At 39.1% G+C, this 19,242-nt stretch overlaps 1 protein-coding gene and 1 long non-coding RNA gene across 2 annotated transcripts; one reads left to right on the top strand and one right to left on the bottom strand.

Annotated features, from left to right (window-relative positions):
- Positions 1-345: 345 nt before the first annotated feature.
- LOC128321173 (uncharacterized) lies at positions 346-984 on the bottom strand. The gene is made up of 3 exons (XR_008304765.1): positions 864-984; positions 631-757; positions 346-445 (listed from the first exon to the last, which is right to left on the bottom strand). It is a non-coding gene; the product is annotated as an uncharacterized LOC128321173 (long non-coding RNA).
- A 1,669-nt stretch (positions 985-2,653) lies between these two features.
- Positions 2,654-13,206, top strand: dera (deoxyribose-phosphate aldolase (putative)). Its single transcript, XM_026922695.3, has 9 exons — positions 2,654-2,833; positions 3,291-3,388; positions 3,474-3,621; positions 4,825-4,920; positions 5,030-5,164; positions 6,303-6,431; positions 11,476-11,588; positions 11,730-11,879; positions 12,813-13,206. The coding sequence occupies exons 1-9, from the start codon at positions 2,803-2,805 to the stop codon at positions 12,867-12,869; spliced, it is 957 nt and encodes a 318-aa protein (XP_026778496.1). The 5' UTR covers positions 2,654-2,802; the 3' UTR covers positions 12,870-13,206.
- The last annotated feature ends 6,036 nt before the right edge of the window (positions 13,207-19,242 follow it).

The following is a 19,242-nucleotide window of genomic DNA, read 5'->3' on the forward strand; positions in this document are numbered from 1 at the left end:
TCTATCCCATAAATACTCTGACCTTATAAAATAAAATTTTACTTGTATTTAGTACTCTAACTTGCATGCTCTTTCTAGGTGGGCTTTACTCCTGTTATCACTGACTAGCCACGTAAATTAGGTTAAATAAATATTCTACCAAAATCTTTATATTTTTTCAGTGTATCCCAGTTTTTATGCCCAAATCCTTTCTCAGAAACTTGGATTTTAAGCCTAGTTTTATTTGGAATAAGAAACTGGCTATGAATTTATTTGACCAATTTATTTTTAATTTATTTTTACCATTTTATTCAAAGCACATTTGTTCCATACTTTTGTCTTCATTGTCTACATTCACCCATTTTACTCACGTTTGTGATGGTTCTGATGGTGATACTACTGTGGTCATGTTGCTTGTTGATTCTCCTTCTGTTGCTTCCTCGGATCCAACAGCTACACCATGTTCCTGTGAAAGCAGATTTAATGTATGAAGATGATAATGTATGAAGCTTGACTTATGGCACCTAAAAATCTGTAGTTTTTGCTTCCAGATACTTGTGTTTGTAAGGTCCTGTGTTTACTTTTCTGAAACACAACTGAATTTTTTCCACACACTTTAGCAGTCATGCCTTACTGAGAGGAAAAGCTTACTGTTAGTAACTTGTCATGTTGGTTTAGGGTCTTCATTTGATTGAACTTGGACCTCAGGATACTGTGAAAATTCTGCTGTTGCTCACAGTCCTAAAAGACCTCCATGGGGCAAAACATCTACAATGGACTAATTCCATTAAAAAAAAAAAATACAACTTTTATTTTGGTCAAGTTCATACAGCCTATGGTGCTGTTCTCACATTAATTTGAAAAGTACAGCTTTTCTCGGTTACCTTCGTTATCTTGTTACACGTCCTGCATGTCTCATAGAGCAGTTTGAGCCATGCAGCGTGTCCGCGTGACCATCAGGTTGAACCTCTTATTCTCCACAGCCTTCTGAAATCGATCCAAAGCTACAGAGAGCTTTATTTGGAAGGTCAGCGACCCATACTGGAAGTTAAGACAGTTTTGAGAACCAAAATAGTACTCATCAAAATAGCATGAAAATAAAAATCTTTTAGTGTAAAGGACAAAAAGGTCTCCGAAGAGTGAATAGCAGGTGTGTTAGTCAGCGGAAATGCGTACTCTTAGTAACTGCTCTATTTTGCTGAACTCTTCCTTCATGGCACTGATTAATTTCTCAATACACTCAAACTTTTCCTGCAGATCAGAAGTATATGACACAGCTCTCTAACTTTATGTACAACAAGAAAATCTATTAAAACTTTAGGAAATCTAAAAGCAGATTCAAGGTTTGGGCCAATTAAAAAAACAAAACAAAAAAAAAATTCTTCACTCTTTTGTGTGTAATGTTTATTTTATACAATCATTTCTTTATCCTGCTGACAAATAAATTTTAACTTTGGAAATTTACTAAGATCATAGTGATTTGCAATAAAAAATACTGGCTGGAACAATTTGGTGTAAGTTTCATTTGTATTCTGGACAAATCTGATGACTTTTATGGGAGATGAATACTTTTGCAAGGCACTTTATATAGCACTTATAGCAGAGTTAAGCCTCTAGTCTTTCAAAGACGAAAAAGATAAATTGAAATTATGACTACTAGCTGAGTGTGTGTGTGTGTGTGTGTGCCTCAGCTTAGTCATAGAGCACTTGTATCTCACAGCCATATACTTGGATTGTACTTGTTGCATTTGTCCATTGCTTTTGAAACAAATAAACAAATGTATTTAAATGTAAATGATGTTTAAAATCTGACCAACTCTTATAAATATGCATGTTAAGCAGTGTTTCATTCAAGTTCCCAGCAATACTGTATTTATTCCTTTTATTCCTGGTAATAATAACAGACCCCTCAGTTGCGATAAGGAAAATCTGTGAAATTTGTCCTCATTTTGTCCTGAGGGTAAATGCAGGCGGCTCAGTGGTTAGCACTGTTGCGTCGCACCTCCGCGGTTGGGGGTTCGATTCACACCTCTGTCCTGTGTGCGTGGAGTTTTCGTGTTCTCCCTGTGCTTCAGGGGTTTCCTCCAGGTACTCTGGTTTCTTTCCCTGGTCCAAAGACATGAGTTGTAGGCTGATTGGCATTTCCAAATTGTCCATTGTGTGTGTGTGTGTGTGTGTGTGTGTGTGTGTGAGATTGTGCTCTGTGATGGGTTGTGCCCCCATCTTGTGCCCCGAGTCCACTGAGACAGGCTCCAGGCTCCCTGAGGCCCTGTGTAGGATAAACTGTACAGAAAATGGATGGATGGTATATGCAGGCTTTTCCACTCAAATGTATATGAAAAGCATTTGACCTTCTCACTCTCTTTTTTTTTTTATTTTATTAAAATAGTTAAAAATTAAACAAATAAAAAAATTATAATAAAAATTAATTTGCTGTCGTATTTCCAGCTTTGCAATATTACATAAAATGTTAAATTGATATTCAGTGACCTCCATCCCCAATTCATTAAAAACAAAACAATCAAACAGAAAAAAACACAAAAGTTATTAATTAATTATTACTAATTATTATACAGTTAAACTGTATAATCAGGTTACATTAATTCTGAGAGACTGCTCTCTAAACACGTGACTCCTTACGCCCGTGAAAAGCTGTGATGTGATTGGCCTTGGGTCTCGTGACGTAATACTGACGACACGCGACCAGGAAGTACTTTGGCGTGAGCTATCAGTGTGCAGATACTAAACAGTTAGTAAAATAAATTAAATACTACTACTAATAAATAAACCGCATTGGTTTTGTCCTGTTGCGGTTTTATCGTCATGTCCGACAGAAATCCCGGAATGGATCTGGGTAAGTGTTTTAATCAGTTTGTTATTATTATTATTATTATTATTTTTGCACGTGACGGTGCGTGTTTTATTTTGTAAAATGATAGATGATAAAACAGCAGTGTTGTGGGTGATAATAGTAATGATAATATAAGTTTTTATTTTATACTGAAATGGGTGTAGAGGATCCATTTCAGCTGTAATAAGTTACACATGACCTGCACACCAGATGGACCCTGGGACTTTTACTAAGTTGATTGGATGAATACAAACCACACATAGTCTCATTTTATATTTTTTCAACCTAATCTCAGATCTTACCACCTATCCACATTAATTAAACACCTATCCACATTAATGAATCCCCTCAAGCTGTGGGATTCCACACAGCTGTGCAAAGGCGAGACTTGGAGACTGACTCAGAAGTGACTGGTTTGTGTAACAGTTGCATAGTAAAGCCATATTTTCCTCGTCAACAGATCTGGAGTGGGTGTCAAAGGTCAGAGTGAACACCCAGGCTGTGCTGAGGAGGGCCCAACAAGTTCAGGGCCGAAAGGTGGCCAAGAAAGAGTGGCAGGTAGGCGAATGCTAACGGACTGCAGGTCCTGTGCTAAGTTTGTGCTTGTGAGAATCATATGACCCCAAAGACTCGTCCTTTACAGGCAGCCTGGCTCCTGAAGGCTGTGACGTGCATTGACCTGACGACACTGTCTGGTGATGACACGCCGTCTAACGTCCACCGACTGTGCATGAAGGCCATGCAGCCAGTCCGCTACGACCTGCTGCAGAGCATGGACATGCATGATAAAGGTTCATTTCCATGCTGTTTAGAAGTGTTTATACAGTATGCTTACATTTACTAAAAAAGAGAAGGACGGATTGCATGCTGGCCATCGTGAATCCTACAAAACATCTGGATCTGGAGGCATTAATAGTGAAGTCAGTGATTTTAAGTCTCTTTACACTCCAGCAGCTGTCAGTAAAATATCAGCTCAGCAGAAAGTCTTCAGTCTGTATGGTGCCCAGGGGTCTGTAAATAGAGAACAAACAAATTATGTGCATCATCAACATCCAGCCATTCAGTCCTCCATCCTGTTGCCTGACATTTTTTAGATTAGATTTATTGTCATTGTGCAGAGTATGAGTACAGAGCCAATGAAATGCAGTTTAGCATCTAACCAGAAGTGCAAATAGCAATATGTCATTTCATACATACATACATATATAAGACCAGCTCTTAGTGCAAATATAGAAGGTGCATGTAGTAATTAGTCAGTAATGTGCAAGGAGGCAAGTTGTGAATGAGGTGTAAGGGGAAGTTTCCCACGTGCACTAGCGTTCAGGCATTCTAGCACTGAAGACATGAGGTGTATTTGATGAATTGTTGAGTTTGAAAATGAACTAAACATTTTACCGACTACACCTTTAACAGGAAGCTGATTAGTACCATAAATCAAGAGTGATGTTAAATATTTGTATTCAATTACTCTTGGAACTTAAAAAAAATTTTAGTACTGAACATCTGGGATTAGACTTTTGTATGGATTCTGCAGGCCTATAATTCTGATATTTGGTTAGCAGTCAAAAAAACAAATAGGTGTAAGGCAGCAATCAGTTTAGTGGGGTAACCTGAATGCACCGGAAATGCTAACTGCAGTAATATGTGTAATTTTGATATATGTTTCATTCCCAGAGATGTTTACTGATTGCAGCTGCAAAAAATTCTTACTGTTGGTTACTGTTAGCTAATACAAAAAAACCCCCACAATTTCTACACTCAGGTTTCCTGTGTATGAGACACCAATAATTTTAGTGTCTCCTCATACTTCCTTTATATGTGCAGTTATGCTGTTGCCCACAAGAGGGAGATAAAGCACTTTTATTTGAACAACTGCCTGGTATGACCTACATTACCATCTCATGCATCAGAGTAGATATATACCTACATTAAATGGCTTTTATATATATATGGAGCTTTGCCTGAATGTGTATTGCGCATATATGTTTTTACAGGTATTACAACAGCTGCAGTGTGTGTTTATCCGTCTCGTGTGGCTGATGCAGTAAAATCTTTAAAAGCAGCCAACTCCAACATACCTGTTGCCTCTGGTGAGATCCTAACACTGAAAAAACACCATAAAGTGTGTCTCATGGTATTTAACATAGCAGTCAGACCCTCAGTGTGCCCTGATTTAACTTCTTGTCTCTTTCAATCCAGTGGCTACTGGGTTCCCTGCTGGTCAGACTCCACTGAAGACGCGTCTGGAGGAGGTGCGTATGGCTGTAGAAGACGGGGCAACTGAAATTGACATTGTCATTAATCGGACTTTGGCTCTTACTGGACAATGGGCAGGTGCGTATTTGCTTTCATATGCCATCAACTCCATATTTCTTGCTTACCTTTTCATTTTTAAGTCAGAACATTTTTCATGGGGGACAAATAATAAATTTATTAGCTATCCCACTGGGCAAGGAAAAGCTCCAGTGTGCGGCCCAGTCCCATGTTTTTTTTGCCTGGAAACCTAACAGACTAATAGAATTCTACCTAAAATAATAATAATAATAATAATATGTAATGCTCATGTAACACATTGTGTTTGTACCCTTGAGAAAATGTCCGTGAACAATGTCAGTCTTTGGCTGTTGTTTCCGTTATGAGCTGCGTTTTTTTTGTCCTCGCATCTCTTGTTAGCGTCTTTCTTTTCTCTCACTATGTTTAACTGCTAGGTGATTACATGCAGAAGTGTTACATAAATTTCTGTTACTTGATTCTGTCAGTGTTTCCACTTACCTGAATGTTCCTGATTCTGAAAAGGTCATCCATCATCCGTGCGCATGAATTAATTCATCTACGTTCAGTCAGATCAGACGAATCTGTAGTGTAGTTATAATGTATCTACACTACAGCGTCGAGATGCATCGCACGACCATGAAGTGCATTATAATTAAACATAGCTACGCACCAAATAAAAACTTTTATTTTGCTAAAGTCAGTTAAAGAGTAGGATTTATTTTCTTTGTCTGCTTGTTGAACCTACATTGTTGCAACTACAAATAGCCCAGACACAAAATCTGCTTTTTACAGCATTCCGGCTAGTAAAATTAGAATAAAATCTCTGGTGTCTGTGGCTCACCTAGCTCTTTAAAAACAACAGTGTGGACTAACACCATCCAAACAATCAGGTTAAGGAGGAATTTCTGCTTGTTTGTCAGTGAGAAAGCCCCTCCTCTTGCACCAGCATTCAGGCAATCTAAGGTAAGACGCACATAACGTAGGCCATATGCCTAAGCCGTGTGCATGTTAGGTTAGAATGCCTGAATGCTTTGGTGCATGAATACTTTGATGGTAACACCAAAGTTTTAAATTTTTACATTGGCTTCCTCTGGCTATGCTGTTGAACCATAAATTCAGCCATTGCACTTTTATTTTGGTTTGGCAAATGCAAAATAAAGGCAGATTCTTTTTAAATAATTTTTTTTGGCTTCCTCAGATTTATATGATGAGATCCAGCAGTTCCGAGAGGCATGTGGCGATGCACATATGAAGACCATCCTGGCAGTAGGAGAGCTGGGCACTTTCACCAACGTCTACAAGGCCAGTCTTGTGTCAATGATGGCAGGTAAATATTATAGAAATTCTGGGTCTATAAAAACTACACAGTTTTCAAATTCCACTCAAGAAAAAAAGGTACTAAACTGTACCATTCCTTGTTTCTCGGTTGGTACCCTTATCTCATTACCTATAACATGTATCTTTCAGCTGGATATGTGAATATCATGTTACTTTAAAATGATTTAAGGTACATAATTGTGCCTTAATAATTGTCTTTTAGAGTAAAGATTTGCAGGTACACGTCATGCATTTCTAGGAAAAGATATACAGCATACAGCTTGTACAAAGATGTACCACCCCAGCAACAAGAAAAAGTAGAGTAGTACCCTTTTTTCCTGAGAGTGTACCGTTTTCCCTAATGTAACACTGCATACCTGAAGGGCTTAATAATTAGGTTTCCAGTTTTAAAGTATAGAAAACACGAGACTGTCTTGTGGCATTTCACCACTACACGAGGTCCCAGCTGAGAAATGAAAAAGATCCTAAACTTGATCTATGAGGTTCTGCAGTGTCTAAGATTGAGCACTGCACAGCTCAGCCCAATTTTTCCCAGTCACCTCATAGGCAAATGAGGAAAGAAACCCATTTACTGGACTAGTTCCCTGGTTCAGTACATGACAGCCTCAATAATGGCTTTTTTCTCACAACTCTTCCACGGAAGGCCTCCTCTAGGCTGAGTCACAGTTGTGCCATATGCTTTCTACTTCAGGATATTTAGCTGTGCCCTGATTGATACTTTTCCAGAACGTAGTACCAGCCTTGTTTTGATAGTTCCTTGGTCTTCATGAAGCTGTTTGTGTACGTATGCTCTCTTATCATCTCTGGGGCCTCCCAGAAACAAGTGCATTTATATTAAGATCATGTGACATTTTAATTACACACAGATGGACTCCATTTTCAATAATTATGTGACTTCTGATGGCAACTGCTTGTACCAGAACTAATTGAGAGGTTTCACAGAAACAAGCGTGATTACTTAGGCAATCACAACGTTTTTTTTTTTTTTTTTTGTTTTTTTTTTAAATTTGAACAAATGATGATGATGATGATGATGATGATTATTGTTATACAGATTGTTATGATGTAAATGTACCATTATAGACAAACTTGTGTAACAGGAACCAGGACTGCTATACATCGAGCTTCTGAGAATGACTTAAAATAGTGTGCATTGGATTAAACAAATTCTTAGTTAAAAACTAAAATGTGTTTAAAAAAAAGTTCTCTGAGCAACTTTTAACAAGGAGTAGGAGTTAATTCTAGGAGTTAATCTTAAGCATGAAGAATGACAGTCACTGTAAATCGAGAATCACTTTAAATCGATCAGCCACACCCCATTTCTATAATACGAGCCAATAGCAGTGCACAAGAAGTATATGCAAATCATGATGAATATTATTTGTAAATAATTTTGCAAACTATATTGATGCTTCTCCCCACTTCAGTATTATGGGCTATTTTGTGCAGACTCATGACATATAATCTTAAGTTTATTTTAGTTCAAACTACAAAATGTGGAAAAGTTCAAGGGGAGTGAAAACTTATGCAAGGGACTGTATACTGCAATGAGTTACACTGCCCACTGCATGGTGCTGTTGGTTAGCTGTTGCTTACCTTCCTTTTCTCCAGATGGCCAATCATAATGGCCAATATACCCAACGCACACACAGAGCAAGCCAGTGACTGTGTGCTTAAATAGCCATCGCCCGTTAAGCCGATTACTGTACCCAATTGTCAGTGGTGCTGATAGAGATCATTATTAAAATGCATTGCTTTTGTCGCAGTGCTCACTCCTTAATCTCTCCTTGTTCCTATGAATTGCGTATGAGGTTTCTGAAATTGAATGATAATTTCGCCTATTAATCTGCAACAGCGAGGCTATTTTACTCCCTCGCTCGCCGGCATTGTACCCCGCACCGCTGCAAATGAATAGAGCTTCATTACTGTCGGCTGCGTTTAATAACCGTTATCCATTATGATGTAATTAAGACTCCCCCGAACGAATCTCAAGGATTATGCCAGTCTGATAGAAAGGGGGAGTGAGAGAGAGAATGAGTGCAGAGAGTGAAGAGGAAGTGAGGAGAGGAAGGAAGAGGGGGGAAAAAAGTGGAAAAACACATAGAACATATCCCTAATGAACTGAAAAATGTTCATCTTGTCCTGTTTGGTAATGAACAGTCATTAGACATACGGCAGGGCAGAAGGGTGGGGGTTCAAAACCGGTTCACAGTTTGTGGCTCATCTATTAAAATCGTCATTTTATCTTCTATTTTTATCAGATCACTGATAAACCATAATAGGCTGAGAAGGAGAGGAAGGGGAAAAATGAGTGTTCTTATTGATGAACACGCTCACGCCCTGTGCACTCCGCCGACGGGAGCATATGTTCTTGTCTGGCCCAGCGTGCTTTCAGGACTAATGTCCTGTCTGGGTGCAGAACCAGACGGCCCTATAAAATGCCAAAATAGAAGCAAGTTCTAAAATTGTGCATCCTCACTTCAGGTTTTTCTATTTCTGTAGCTCATTTGAGCCTGCCGCAAGTGCCTCGAAGTAGCTCTCTCTCCCGTTTTACTGCATTGTGATGAACCCCAATAGCCACAAGAGAGGAACTTTGATCCCAGACCAGATGGTCTGTGAAAATCAAAACTTTAGCCCATGGGCTTCTCATTACTGCAGAATGAACAAACTATAATGTTCATCCAAACCTAAAAGCTTATGTGTGCGCTAGTTGGTCATGGATTTTCTGTAATAAAAAGAAAATAGCATAATTAATTCACTGAGGAATAAACAAACTTGTTCAGATTATGATGCTGATGTACCATTATAGACAAACTTGTGTAACAGGAACCAGGGCTGGTATGCATCGCGCTTCTGAGAATGACTTAAAATAGTCTTAGAAGTGTACTTAGGACTGAACAAATTCTTAGTTAAAAGTTGGGAGTAAAATGTGTTATAAAAGTTCTTTGAGCAACTTTTAACAAGGAGTAGGAGTTAATTCTAGGTGTAAATCCTTAAGCATGAAGAATGACAGTCACTGTAAATCGAGAATCACTTTAAGTCATAATAATAACACACAGATCACTGCATTTAAAGAATTTAAGAGATAATCTATGAAAGTCAATAATGCTGTTGTTAGACGTGGGTAAACAGTCAAAGAACAGAAGCATATTTACAATCCACATATTACATCGTGCCATTTTACATGAGATGAAATGAACCGAGCAACCAGATGACCAAATGATTATTCCAGTAATGCGATGTTTGCCTTGTATTTGATTAGTAATTAAATCTGTGATTAAATAACAGGATAACTGCATGATCATGACCTGGTACGTTCTGACGTCTGCAGCATCAGTCAGTTGCAGTATGTCTCTCAGTGCGCAGATGAATGACATGTGGGTGCATGTCTTTTCTCTCTCACTGCTGCACGTTTGCTACTCTTACCAGTTTGAGACTCTGAAGTGCTCTTAATACTCAACAGGGACAAGTCTAGGATTTTTTTCACTGTGGGAACAAAGGGGGTACAAAGGCATTAACTGGGTGGCCCAGCTGTGGATATACACATGTGGTGGTGTAACACATTATGCTATGTTACTAATATCATATCACTGTAAAAATGGCTGTAATTCCTAAACTGTTAATGCAATATTTTTGTTAAACCCCTTGAATTAAAGCTGAAAGTCTACACTTCCATCAATTGCTTCATTTCAACTCCATTGTGGTGGTGCACAGAGGCAAAATTCAAAAATTGTGTCACTGTCCAAATACTTATAGACCTGACTGTATGACTTAAGGAGATTTTAAATTAATAAAATTGTAACCCAGGATTCTGAAAGAGCTACTCTGAAAGTAGTGCCAGCTGCAAGACAAATCAGAGCTTAATATTAATGCACTGGTTCAAATGCTATGGTTTCTATAGTACCGTCTTAATGACAGGGACTTGTATTGTGGATGTTCTACATAATCTAAGACTAATAATAAATAGCTTAGATAATAACATGCCATTATTTAACAAAGAAAAACACATAATTGTTGATCCTTCTGCAAGAAGCTGTTTATTGGAAGGAGTTTAACATTTTTGGAAGGAGTCTCCAGTGTCAGAGCTTTGTAACAGTTTTCTGCCACAGGAGAGTCTTTAGTGCTTTGCGGTTTCTTGGTAACATGACAAGCTGTGCCTTTTTTGTCTCATTAACTTCGTGTTAACGTGAGCTTCAACAGGAACTTGCTTTCCATTGCTGAAAGGTGCGTGCTGTGGGTCTGACCGCAGTCATTTTGTCAACTCCTAACTCACTACAATGCCTCTCCAGCTACAGTTATGAACAATGTTATGTAGTACGAATGTTGATCAGTTGCTTTTATTTGAATCGGTATGAGTAGAACCAAACTTCCTCCGCTCTCAGCATTATTGAGCAGTTGTGACTGATTTCCTACTCTAAGAGGCTTGATGAATGCTGTCTGTGTGGAGTCACTCATGTCCTTGTGGGCTTTCCAAAAAAAAATAAATAAACATGCCATTAGGTGGACTCGATACCCTAAATTGCCTCTAAGATATCAATGTGTGTGAATGTGTGTATGCATGGTGCCCTGTGATGGACTAGCTTCCCATCTATAGTGTATTCCTGCTGTGCTCACAGATAAAGCGTTATGAACAATGTTATGTAGTACGAATGTTGATCAGTTGCTTTTATTTGAATCGGTATGAGTAGAACCAAACTTCCTCCGCTCTCAGCATTATTGAGCAGTTGTGACTGATTTCCTACTCTAAGAGGCTTGATGAATGCTGTCTGTGTGGAGTCACTCATGTCCTTGTGGGCTTTCCAAAAAAAAATAAATAAACATGCCATTAGGTGGACTCGATACCCTAAATTGCCTCTAAGATATCAATGTGTGTGAATGTGTGTATGCATGGTGCCCTGTGATGGACTAGCTTCCCATCTATAGTGTATTCCTGCTGTGCTCACAGATAAAGCGTTATTTATGTAGAAAAATTGCTGATTAAAGGTGCAGTTGCAGGATACAAGCCTCACTCATGTGTTCTCATCATCCACTAGGATCTGACTTCATCAAAACTTCTACTGGCAAAGAGTCTGTTAACGCCACCTACCCAGTTGCCATAGTAATGGTCCGGGCCATTCGAGACTACTACTTGAAGACAGGTCACAAGGTAGAGTCAAAGAGGGAAGGCTGTCCGAGCTACTTCACTTGTTCTTTCAGCTTTCCAGTATGAGATTGAAATCCATGTGTGTCTCTGTGTGTGTGTGTGTGTGTGTGTGTCTGTGTGTGTGTGTGTGTGTGTGTGATGCAGGTTGGGTTTAAGCCAGCGGGGGGTATTCGCACAGCGCAGGAGGCCCTGGTGTGGCTGGTACTGATGAAGGAGGAGTTGGGTGACCAGTGGCTCACTCCTCACCTGTTCCGCCTGGGAGCCAGCAGTCTGCTTGGAGACATTGAACGGCAGGTGGGCTCCGCTCAAATAACACAGCTCAGACCTCTGTGCAGCTCATGAAGTCATGTTCTGCAGGTTGATAATCAGTGACCATTACTGTGTAGAACAGAAGACTGCTAACTTTAGTGTGACTCATATTTAATGTAGTGTTTACTGGAATGGGACTTTCACTGATTTTTCCTCCAGTTACTAGGCAGCCTTAAGCAACACGTACCATCTGCATTCTTAAAATACATAGCTATTACCGCTATAAATGTGAAGAGAAGTCACGCTGGTATATATAGAAAAAAGTATGTCTGTGTGAACTTTTCTTTCCAATTTTTTCCGTTTTCCGTCCACTGTAATTTCTCATAAATTGCTCATAAAAGCACTGTTTGCCTTCCTTTTCTTCTGAATTCAGCAGTGCTGACTATTTCCAGGAGTTTGTATGCCTCTTTGTAAATTTCATCACTCAATGGTGCACATAAAAGACAAATTAGTTTCAGAAGTGTGCAAAAGCCGAAGCTTTTTTAGATACAAAAACGAGGTCATTTAGTACGTGTTGGTGTCACGGGTTCTAAAACCTGAATGAAGTTGGCGTTTATGCTACACCTGAGACACTGTCCTCCACAATACAGCCATAAAACATGATAAACACTGTAAACACAAATCCGTTATGAAAAATGTTTAAAAAATACGAGATTTTAATATCGTTTTATAGTATTGTTCTTTAATATCGTATCTTAGAGTTTGAGTAGCAAAGTGCTGTTTTCATGATTTGCTAAGAAAGGTTACAATAATTCACTTATTCCACTGAATTGGTGATTTTGTCCATAAATGCCAGTGGGTTTAAATAGTTATTTAGAGCTCTTAAATGATTCCAGAAGATTAAAATGCTTTATTTTTATTTCGAATTAATTAAAATGACTCCTTTAACCAAGGAATTTTTTTTTTTGGACTTCACAGATTTATCACTATGTAACAGGACGCTATCCAGCCTATCACGAGCTGCCTATGGCCTGATTTCCTGAAATCCTTTCCATGTGACCAACAAGACTCAGGATCTGTTCCAATCAGCCAAAAGAAGTTGAACAAAGAAGTCCATTGAAGTCTTCAGGGAAATAAAGTTACTGGCTGACAAACATTATGTGTTTATTTTACAGATAAGAAGTTAATGCTGAGGGCAGGAACTCCCACAGCCCTTGCCTTGATTTTTATAAATGAGTATTTCATTCAAGAATCATTTCATACTCTTGAGAAAAACTGTACTTGAAGGGTATTATGTGAAGTTTATCTAAATCATTTTGTCTAAAGGATTTTTTAAAATTAATTTAATAAAGGCCAAATGATATATGATGTATTACAATGTTCTATTCAGTCAATCAGTTTTCACTTTTTTCCACTTCCACTGCATACCACTCTTCTGTTTCAAATGTTCAATCCCACTGATAGCTAACCTCTTTGAGCATCTCCTAATCTGCACTCGGGGTCGCAGCATCACTCGCAAAGGGATATATTATTTGACTTCAACTGAGCCGATTTCATTAACTCTGCACGGATCGTGTGAAGTGTGTGTTGGGGATTAATTAAGGGGGTTAAGTGAGTTTAAATGATCGGATCGAGCTGCACACCAATTTGGGCTTCATTTGAAGACGGAGGAACGAACTTTCTTCTCTTCCCTCTTTCTTCTTTAATTAAGAGATCTCGGGCCGTGCCCTTGACTGGAACAGAGGATAAATGAGTGAATTAATTGTGGAATGGAGAATGAGCTGGGAGATGGGTTGAAGCGAGGTAAAACTTCAGGAAATGGACGTATATCCAGGCCAGCATGACCCGGGAAAGTAGGAGAATATAATAAGCATTGAATGTGCATACATATGAGGCACTATTTAGACATGGACATTGCCATCTTAAAAGTCTATGAGGTCATTTTTGCAAGGTGAATAAATGACAGGGTATCGAATGATGAGTTCAAAGTTCAAGTGTACTGGCACTATAGCAGATAATTAAACCAATATAAAAACAAAATTATAACACATATATATAAATCATTGCATCAGGAGAAACTATGATTACAATGGAAGGAACATTTATTATTATTATTATTATTATTATTATTATTATTATTATTATAATATTTTTTTTAAGAGCCCTCTCCATACATTTGGCTGATTTCCATAAGCCCCACCCACTACAAATAAAACCTCTCCCTAACATACAAAAATACTGTAGGTGCATGAACTGAAATACACAAACAGGAAACAAATCCTAAAAATGCCAAGCTGCTCTTATGACAATAACTGATGTAAATTTATATGCTAAGTAAGCATAATCATATCTTTTCGTCTTGAATGTTTTTTCGTAGCTTTTTATGTTTAATTAGATTTTTGCTTTCTAACACTTATCAGAAATTCCATACATTTCTTCAGAGCCTTAGTGCAGAGTTCAGTTTACAGTTGAAAAGCTCATGTACTTTGTCTGCATGCAACTTTCCTACATTGCTTCAGACTATTATATATCTAAAGCTGTAAAGAGTACAACATTTGTGCGTTTTACGTTGTTCATTGTTTAAAATATAATAAAACATTCACAGGTTCAACTAAAATCCATCCTGCTTATAACCTTAAAGCAGCTCCCATCTTTGAGTACCACTGCTATATATACTATTCATTCCATTTTATGTACATGTTGATTAGTAATGAAGTAATAGCAGATCTATGGATGTGTCTCATTTAGCATAGCTGTGTAGTGTGTAAGGCCTCAGGAAAAAGCTGCATCAGGTTGATGAAGCACCACAGCGCTATGTGTCTCTTTCTGCACCTCCCAGAAGCCGTGACAGATTAGCTGCACTTACATAAAGGCATGTAGATCATCTGCAATCTGGAGCCGCGGCCTGCACCAGCACGCCAGATAAGACTGAAAGATTGAGTCGGCCTCCAGATTGATTCCACCCTCCATGGAGAAAGCTTTTTCTGTCTACTCTCTTTCTCTGTCTCTGCTTCTCGGCTTCTCTCTCTGACACTCACTGTCTTTAAGGCCTTCTATCATTCTATAACAGGACTTGCATGGCCTGTGGTTGTGTTTTCATAAGCCGATGATTCTCTCTGGACACATTCACAGTATAATTGTGTTTTGACCACAGTGGTGATGTCATCTTATAAAAACTAGCACCACTGCAAAATCTAGGACAAAATACAAAAGAAAGAAAGTGTATAGGTTGAAATGTTTGCGATTCCAATTCGAAAACCAAATGAGATATTTTCTTCCTCAGAAAGGCACAAGATTGATACTTTTACGGATGTGTTCATTTGTCATATAAGTCTAATTTGATTATGGGGTCACACAGTGAATGAAATGTAAATTAATTAAGCTTCCAGGAAACAGATGCCATGGGGAATAGCTGAATTACAGTTGAATTATTCATTAGAATATGGAGCTCTGATGCTTGGGGCACAATTTTGCATTTGATATAAATCATTACATTTGACACATAATCTAGCGAAATCTTAAAAATGTTGTGCTCGACTATTTTATATATCATTTAGGATATTATTACAAGATGGTTAAGTATCACCTAAGATGATATACCTCATCAACTACTACATATAACAGAAAAAGTCTGAAACTCTGCTTTAGCTACTTTTTAATCTGGTTTTCCAAGAGGAAATAAGGTAACAGGTACACACATGCCTTTGTACTATATTATTACAAACTATGTGGTAGCGTCATGCTCTTTTTAACAGAGTGTCTGGATCTGTCAACTGACCAGAGTGGCTCTCACTCACTCTCTGACACATGCCTTTACTCAGACTGATTGCTTTTCTGTTGTTTTATTCATCAGTGTTTTTAGCCAGAGAGCGGACGTGAAAAATGGTGTGGTCCGGGAGGTGTTTCCACACCAAAAAGCTGTTTGTAATGAGACACTACTCACATGTCAACTACATTCATTACACACCAGGACTAGGATTTGTCATTCGGATGCTCGGAAGATGAGATGGGGAGGCATGTGAGATGTCAAATGTCCATCAGTTATAGCAGTCCACTAGCTAATTTTTCTTGGACAGACACACTGTGGTCCTTGATGTGAATGATGGAGCACACACATCATATATTTAACACATGTTTGAAAATAGGTCCAATAACACTGAGAGGCTTAAAAAAGGAAAGGCGATATTTCAGACGTGATATAAAATATGTAGGACTAGTCTAACTTGTGTATTCTTGAGAGGATGTCATTCTTTTCTGCTGGCAGGCCAAATCATTAAAATACTACAAGATGTTGATAAATAGTATAAAATGACAAATGTGTGAAACAAAGTGAACGAAAAATGTCATGAGTGCACTTCAAAATGGTGTCAGACTCCGTGCTAGAATCTACGCATAATTGGTAACATGATGTGACACAGCCAGTGCGACGTATTTGACAATACATCCAGACAGTAGGAGCTGGGATTTGATGCATGGTGACACGTGCCAGTTTGCAGACTAAATATGGGAACACGATTTAAGCTAATTTGAGTAGACGTGTTAAGACAACCAGCGCAACAGTTTTAAACCTGAAAGTCCCAGAATGCTGTGTAGTCATCTATCCTATTATAACATTTTAAATTAAAAAACAACTTAATATACATAATAAACCCTAATTAGTTTACTTCCTAGAAAGCACCTTTTATTTAGCACTATCTGAAATCTGCACTGTGACATTTTGGCTCAACCGCAGGAGCTTTTGACTGGAGCCAAGAGAATTCAGGAAGCCGAAATTGTTGCCAGATCTGCCTGAGAAAAAAAAATGTCTTGGTGAGAAAACTGCAAAGCAACACTAGTGAAAAAAAAATGTGCAAAGATTGACTGAGGCTTTGTGTACATTTAAAGGAAAGCCAACAAGAGCAGCCTCCAGGTTTTACATCTGACTGTTTTCTCCCCAGTATCAGTCAGATGGCACTGGAGTTTTGACCTTAGCCCTCAGTCATGGTGAATTTCACCTCACCAGGAAGGTCACACACAGTCATTCTTTGTCTAACGAACACAAAGCCCAGGTGAAAAGCAGAGACGATAATTGGCTCTTCAGCTGTAATGATATTAATGATGCAATTAAAACAAAAGCTTGCTTCTCTGCGAGACGGAGAAACAGGTAGTGATGGCTGCTACCCAGGGACTTCACTAGTGTCAGTCTAGCACTTCTGATGCTGCCATGATGCGCACAAAAGCAAAGGGCCGGAGCAAGAGCGTGCGATGGCTCGCCGCCGAGCGTCTCCTGCCGTGCACACTTGTCTTTGAGTTCTGACCTTGACGCCTAGTTCCCCAGTGACAGAGAAGAGATGGAATACATGTATTCGAGATCAAACCGTCTGCTCGGGAATTCACCTGGCTCTGAAGTCTCTCCCTCCGACGGGCTGCACCGCAGCTGTCCTCGTCAAGCACACTGCTGCAAATTAAGGATAAATGTTAATTAGCTTCGATTTCTCTCAAATCTGCGGCGGATAAATTATTTGTCATTGACAGATCGGTGGAGTATTTATTGCCCATTAAATCCTGGCATGCATGAATTGAAAGTGATTTTAACTCCTGCTGTTTACCAAAGAAACAAGCAAATGTGGACCTATGAGAAACATAAAATTCCTTCTTAGGGTCTGACCTCCTGGTCTGAAATATGGCTTGTGGATTTTAATACTTCTATTTTGTGAATTTTGAATTTCACCGTGCATAACCTGACAACAGGAAAAGAACTGGCTCTAGCTGTTGTACCGCTGCTCATATGGCCTCTTTTGCATTGCTTATTGATGAATGAAAAATTTTCAGATTTGACAGTCAGTGTAATCTGGCTGAAAGTCCTTAGCACATTATCTTCAAACATCTTCACTGAGCCAGTGGAATGGACATCTCTGATATTGCTGATCTGCACCACTTGCATTTGCAAGGTTGTGCTTTACACACCAATTGAGTTTCCAAAGCACAAAATGCCACAATCTCAGAGCAATCGATACAGAAATATCCTTCTATGCTCACAATAAATGAAATGCTACCGCTCGAGGATGGGTGGGGTAGAGGCTGGCAGTGGAGGCGGTGTAAGAGCCACACTCCCAGATTACGACATTTGATGGATGCTCCAAAAACACGGCAGTGATCCTTATTGATCCTCCTTTTTCAATCAGGGTGAACATAATTATCGGTTTGGCTTCCGTCTCCTATGGGGTGATGAGAGTAATCCTGAAAATTCTTTACAAAACCCAAGGTTAAATACCACAATTCAAACCAACAAACTATGGTAAATTTACTGAATAGATTAAAAGACTTTACTGTTATATAAGAGCAATGAGAATTACCAGACTATAGATTGCTAGCATGAGAACATCAGTGTCTGGAGATGTGATTCTTTACAGGCCTCAATCTTTCTGACAAACACACAACTTTCCAGCAGTAGTTACTCTTCCCTCTGCATACTGTCTATGTGTCAGTCTTTAATCTACACAATGTGGGCAAAAGTTTGTGGACACCTGACCATAACACTCGTGCTTTTTGAACATCCTATTCCAGATTTATTTCCCTTTGCTGTTATAATAAGCTCCACTCTTCTGGGAAGGCTTTCCACTAGATTTTGGAGCGTGGCTGTGGGGATTTGTGTTCATTCAGCTACAAGAGCATTAGTGAGGTCAGGCACTGATGTTGGTGAGGAGGTCTGGGGTTCAGTCAGTGTTCCAGTTCATCCCAAAGGTGTTCAGTGGGGTTGAGGTCAGGGCTCTGTGCAGGACACTCGAGTTCTTCCACTCCAACCTTCACACACCATGTCTTCATGGAGCTCGCTTTGTGCACAGGGGCAGTGTCAGGCTGGAACAGGTTTGGGCCTCTTAGTTCCAGTGAAGGGAAATTGTAAAGCTACAGCACACAAAGACATTCTGTACAATTGTGTGCTTCCAATTTTGAGGCAGTTTAGGTAAGAAGCACACATGGGTGTGATGGTCAGCTGTCCCCAAACCTTTGGCAATATAATGTATTCTGTATGGTGATAATGCATAGTTTCACACTAAATGCAATAGTAGCTCCAGTCTATTCTAGTGATTCACAAAGAATGAATTCACCTGCTAGGTAAATTGCCTCTATGAGGTATGAATGTGTGTGTGCATGGTGTAGATATTTTTTACATGTGTCTAAGACTTTTGCATAATACTGTACATTTTTGAAGAAAATACTATTATTTAAAAATAGAAGAAGCCTTTATTTGTCATAGGCTTGTTAGGAAGCTGCGGTCCGAGCGCAGGGTCAGGCATGATATAGCATCTCTGGAGCAGATAGGGTTAAGGGCCTCACTCAAGGGCCCAACAGTAGCAGCTTGTAACAGTACCAACCTGTAACCCAGAGCCTTAACCATTGAGCCACCACTGCCCTTAAAGCAGTCCTG

This window comes from Pangasianodon hypophthalmus, chromosome 18 (assembly GCF_027358585.1).
Source record: "Pangasianodon hypophthalmus isolate fPanHyp1 chromosome 18, fPanHyp1.pri, whole genome shotgun sequence".
In the NCBI taxonomy this organism is placed as follows: Eukaryota; Metazoa; Chordata; class Actinopteri; order Siluriformes; family Pangasiidae; genus Pangasianodon; species Pangasianodon hypophthalmus.

Coding starts and splice junctions, on each gene's coding strand:
- dera (XM_026922695.3), top strand. CDS start 2,803: ATGTCCGACAGAAATCCCGGAATGGATCTGG. Junction 3,389..3,473: donor TGGCCAAGAAAGAGTGGCAG/GTAGGCGAATGC, acceptor CGTCCTTTACAG/GCAGCCTGGCTCCTGAAGGC. Junction 11,589..11,729: donor ACTTGAAGACAGGTCACAAG/GTAGAGTCAAAG, acceptor TGTGTGATGCAG/GTTGGGTTTAAGCCAGCGGG.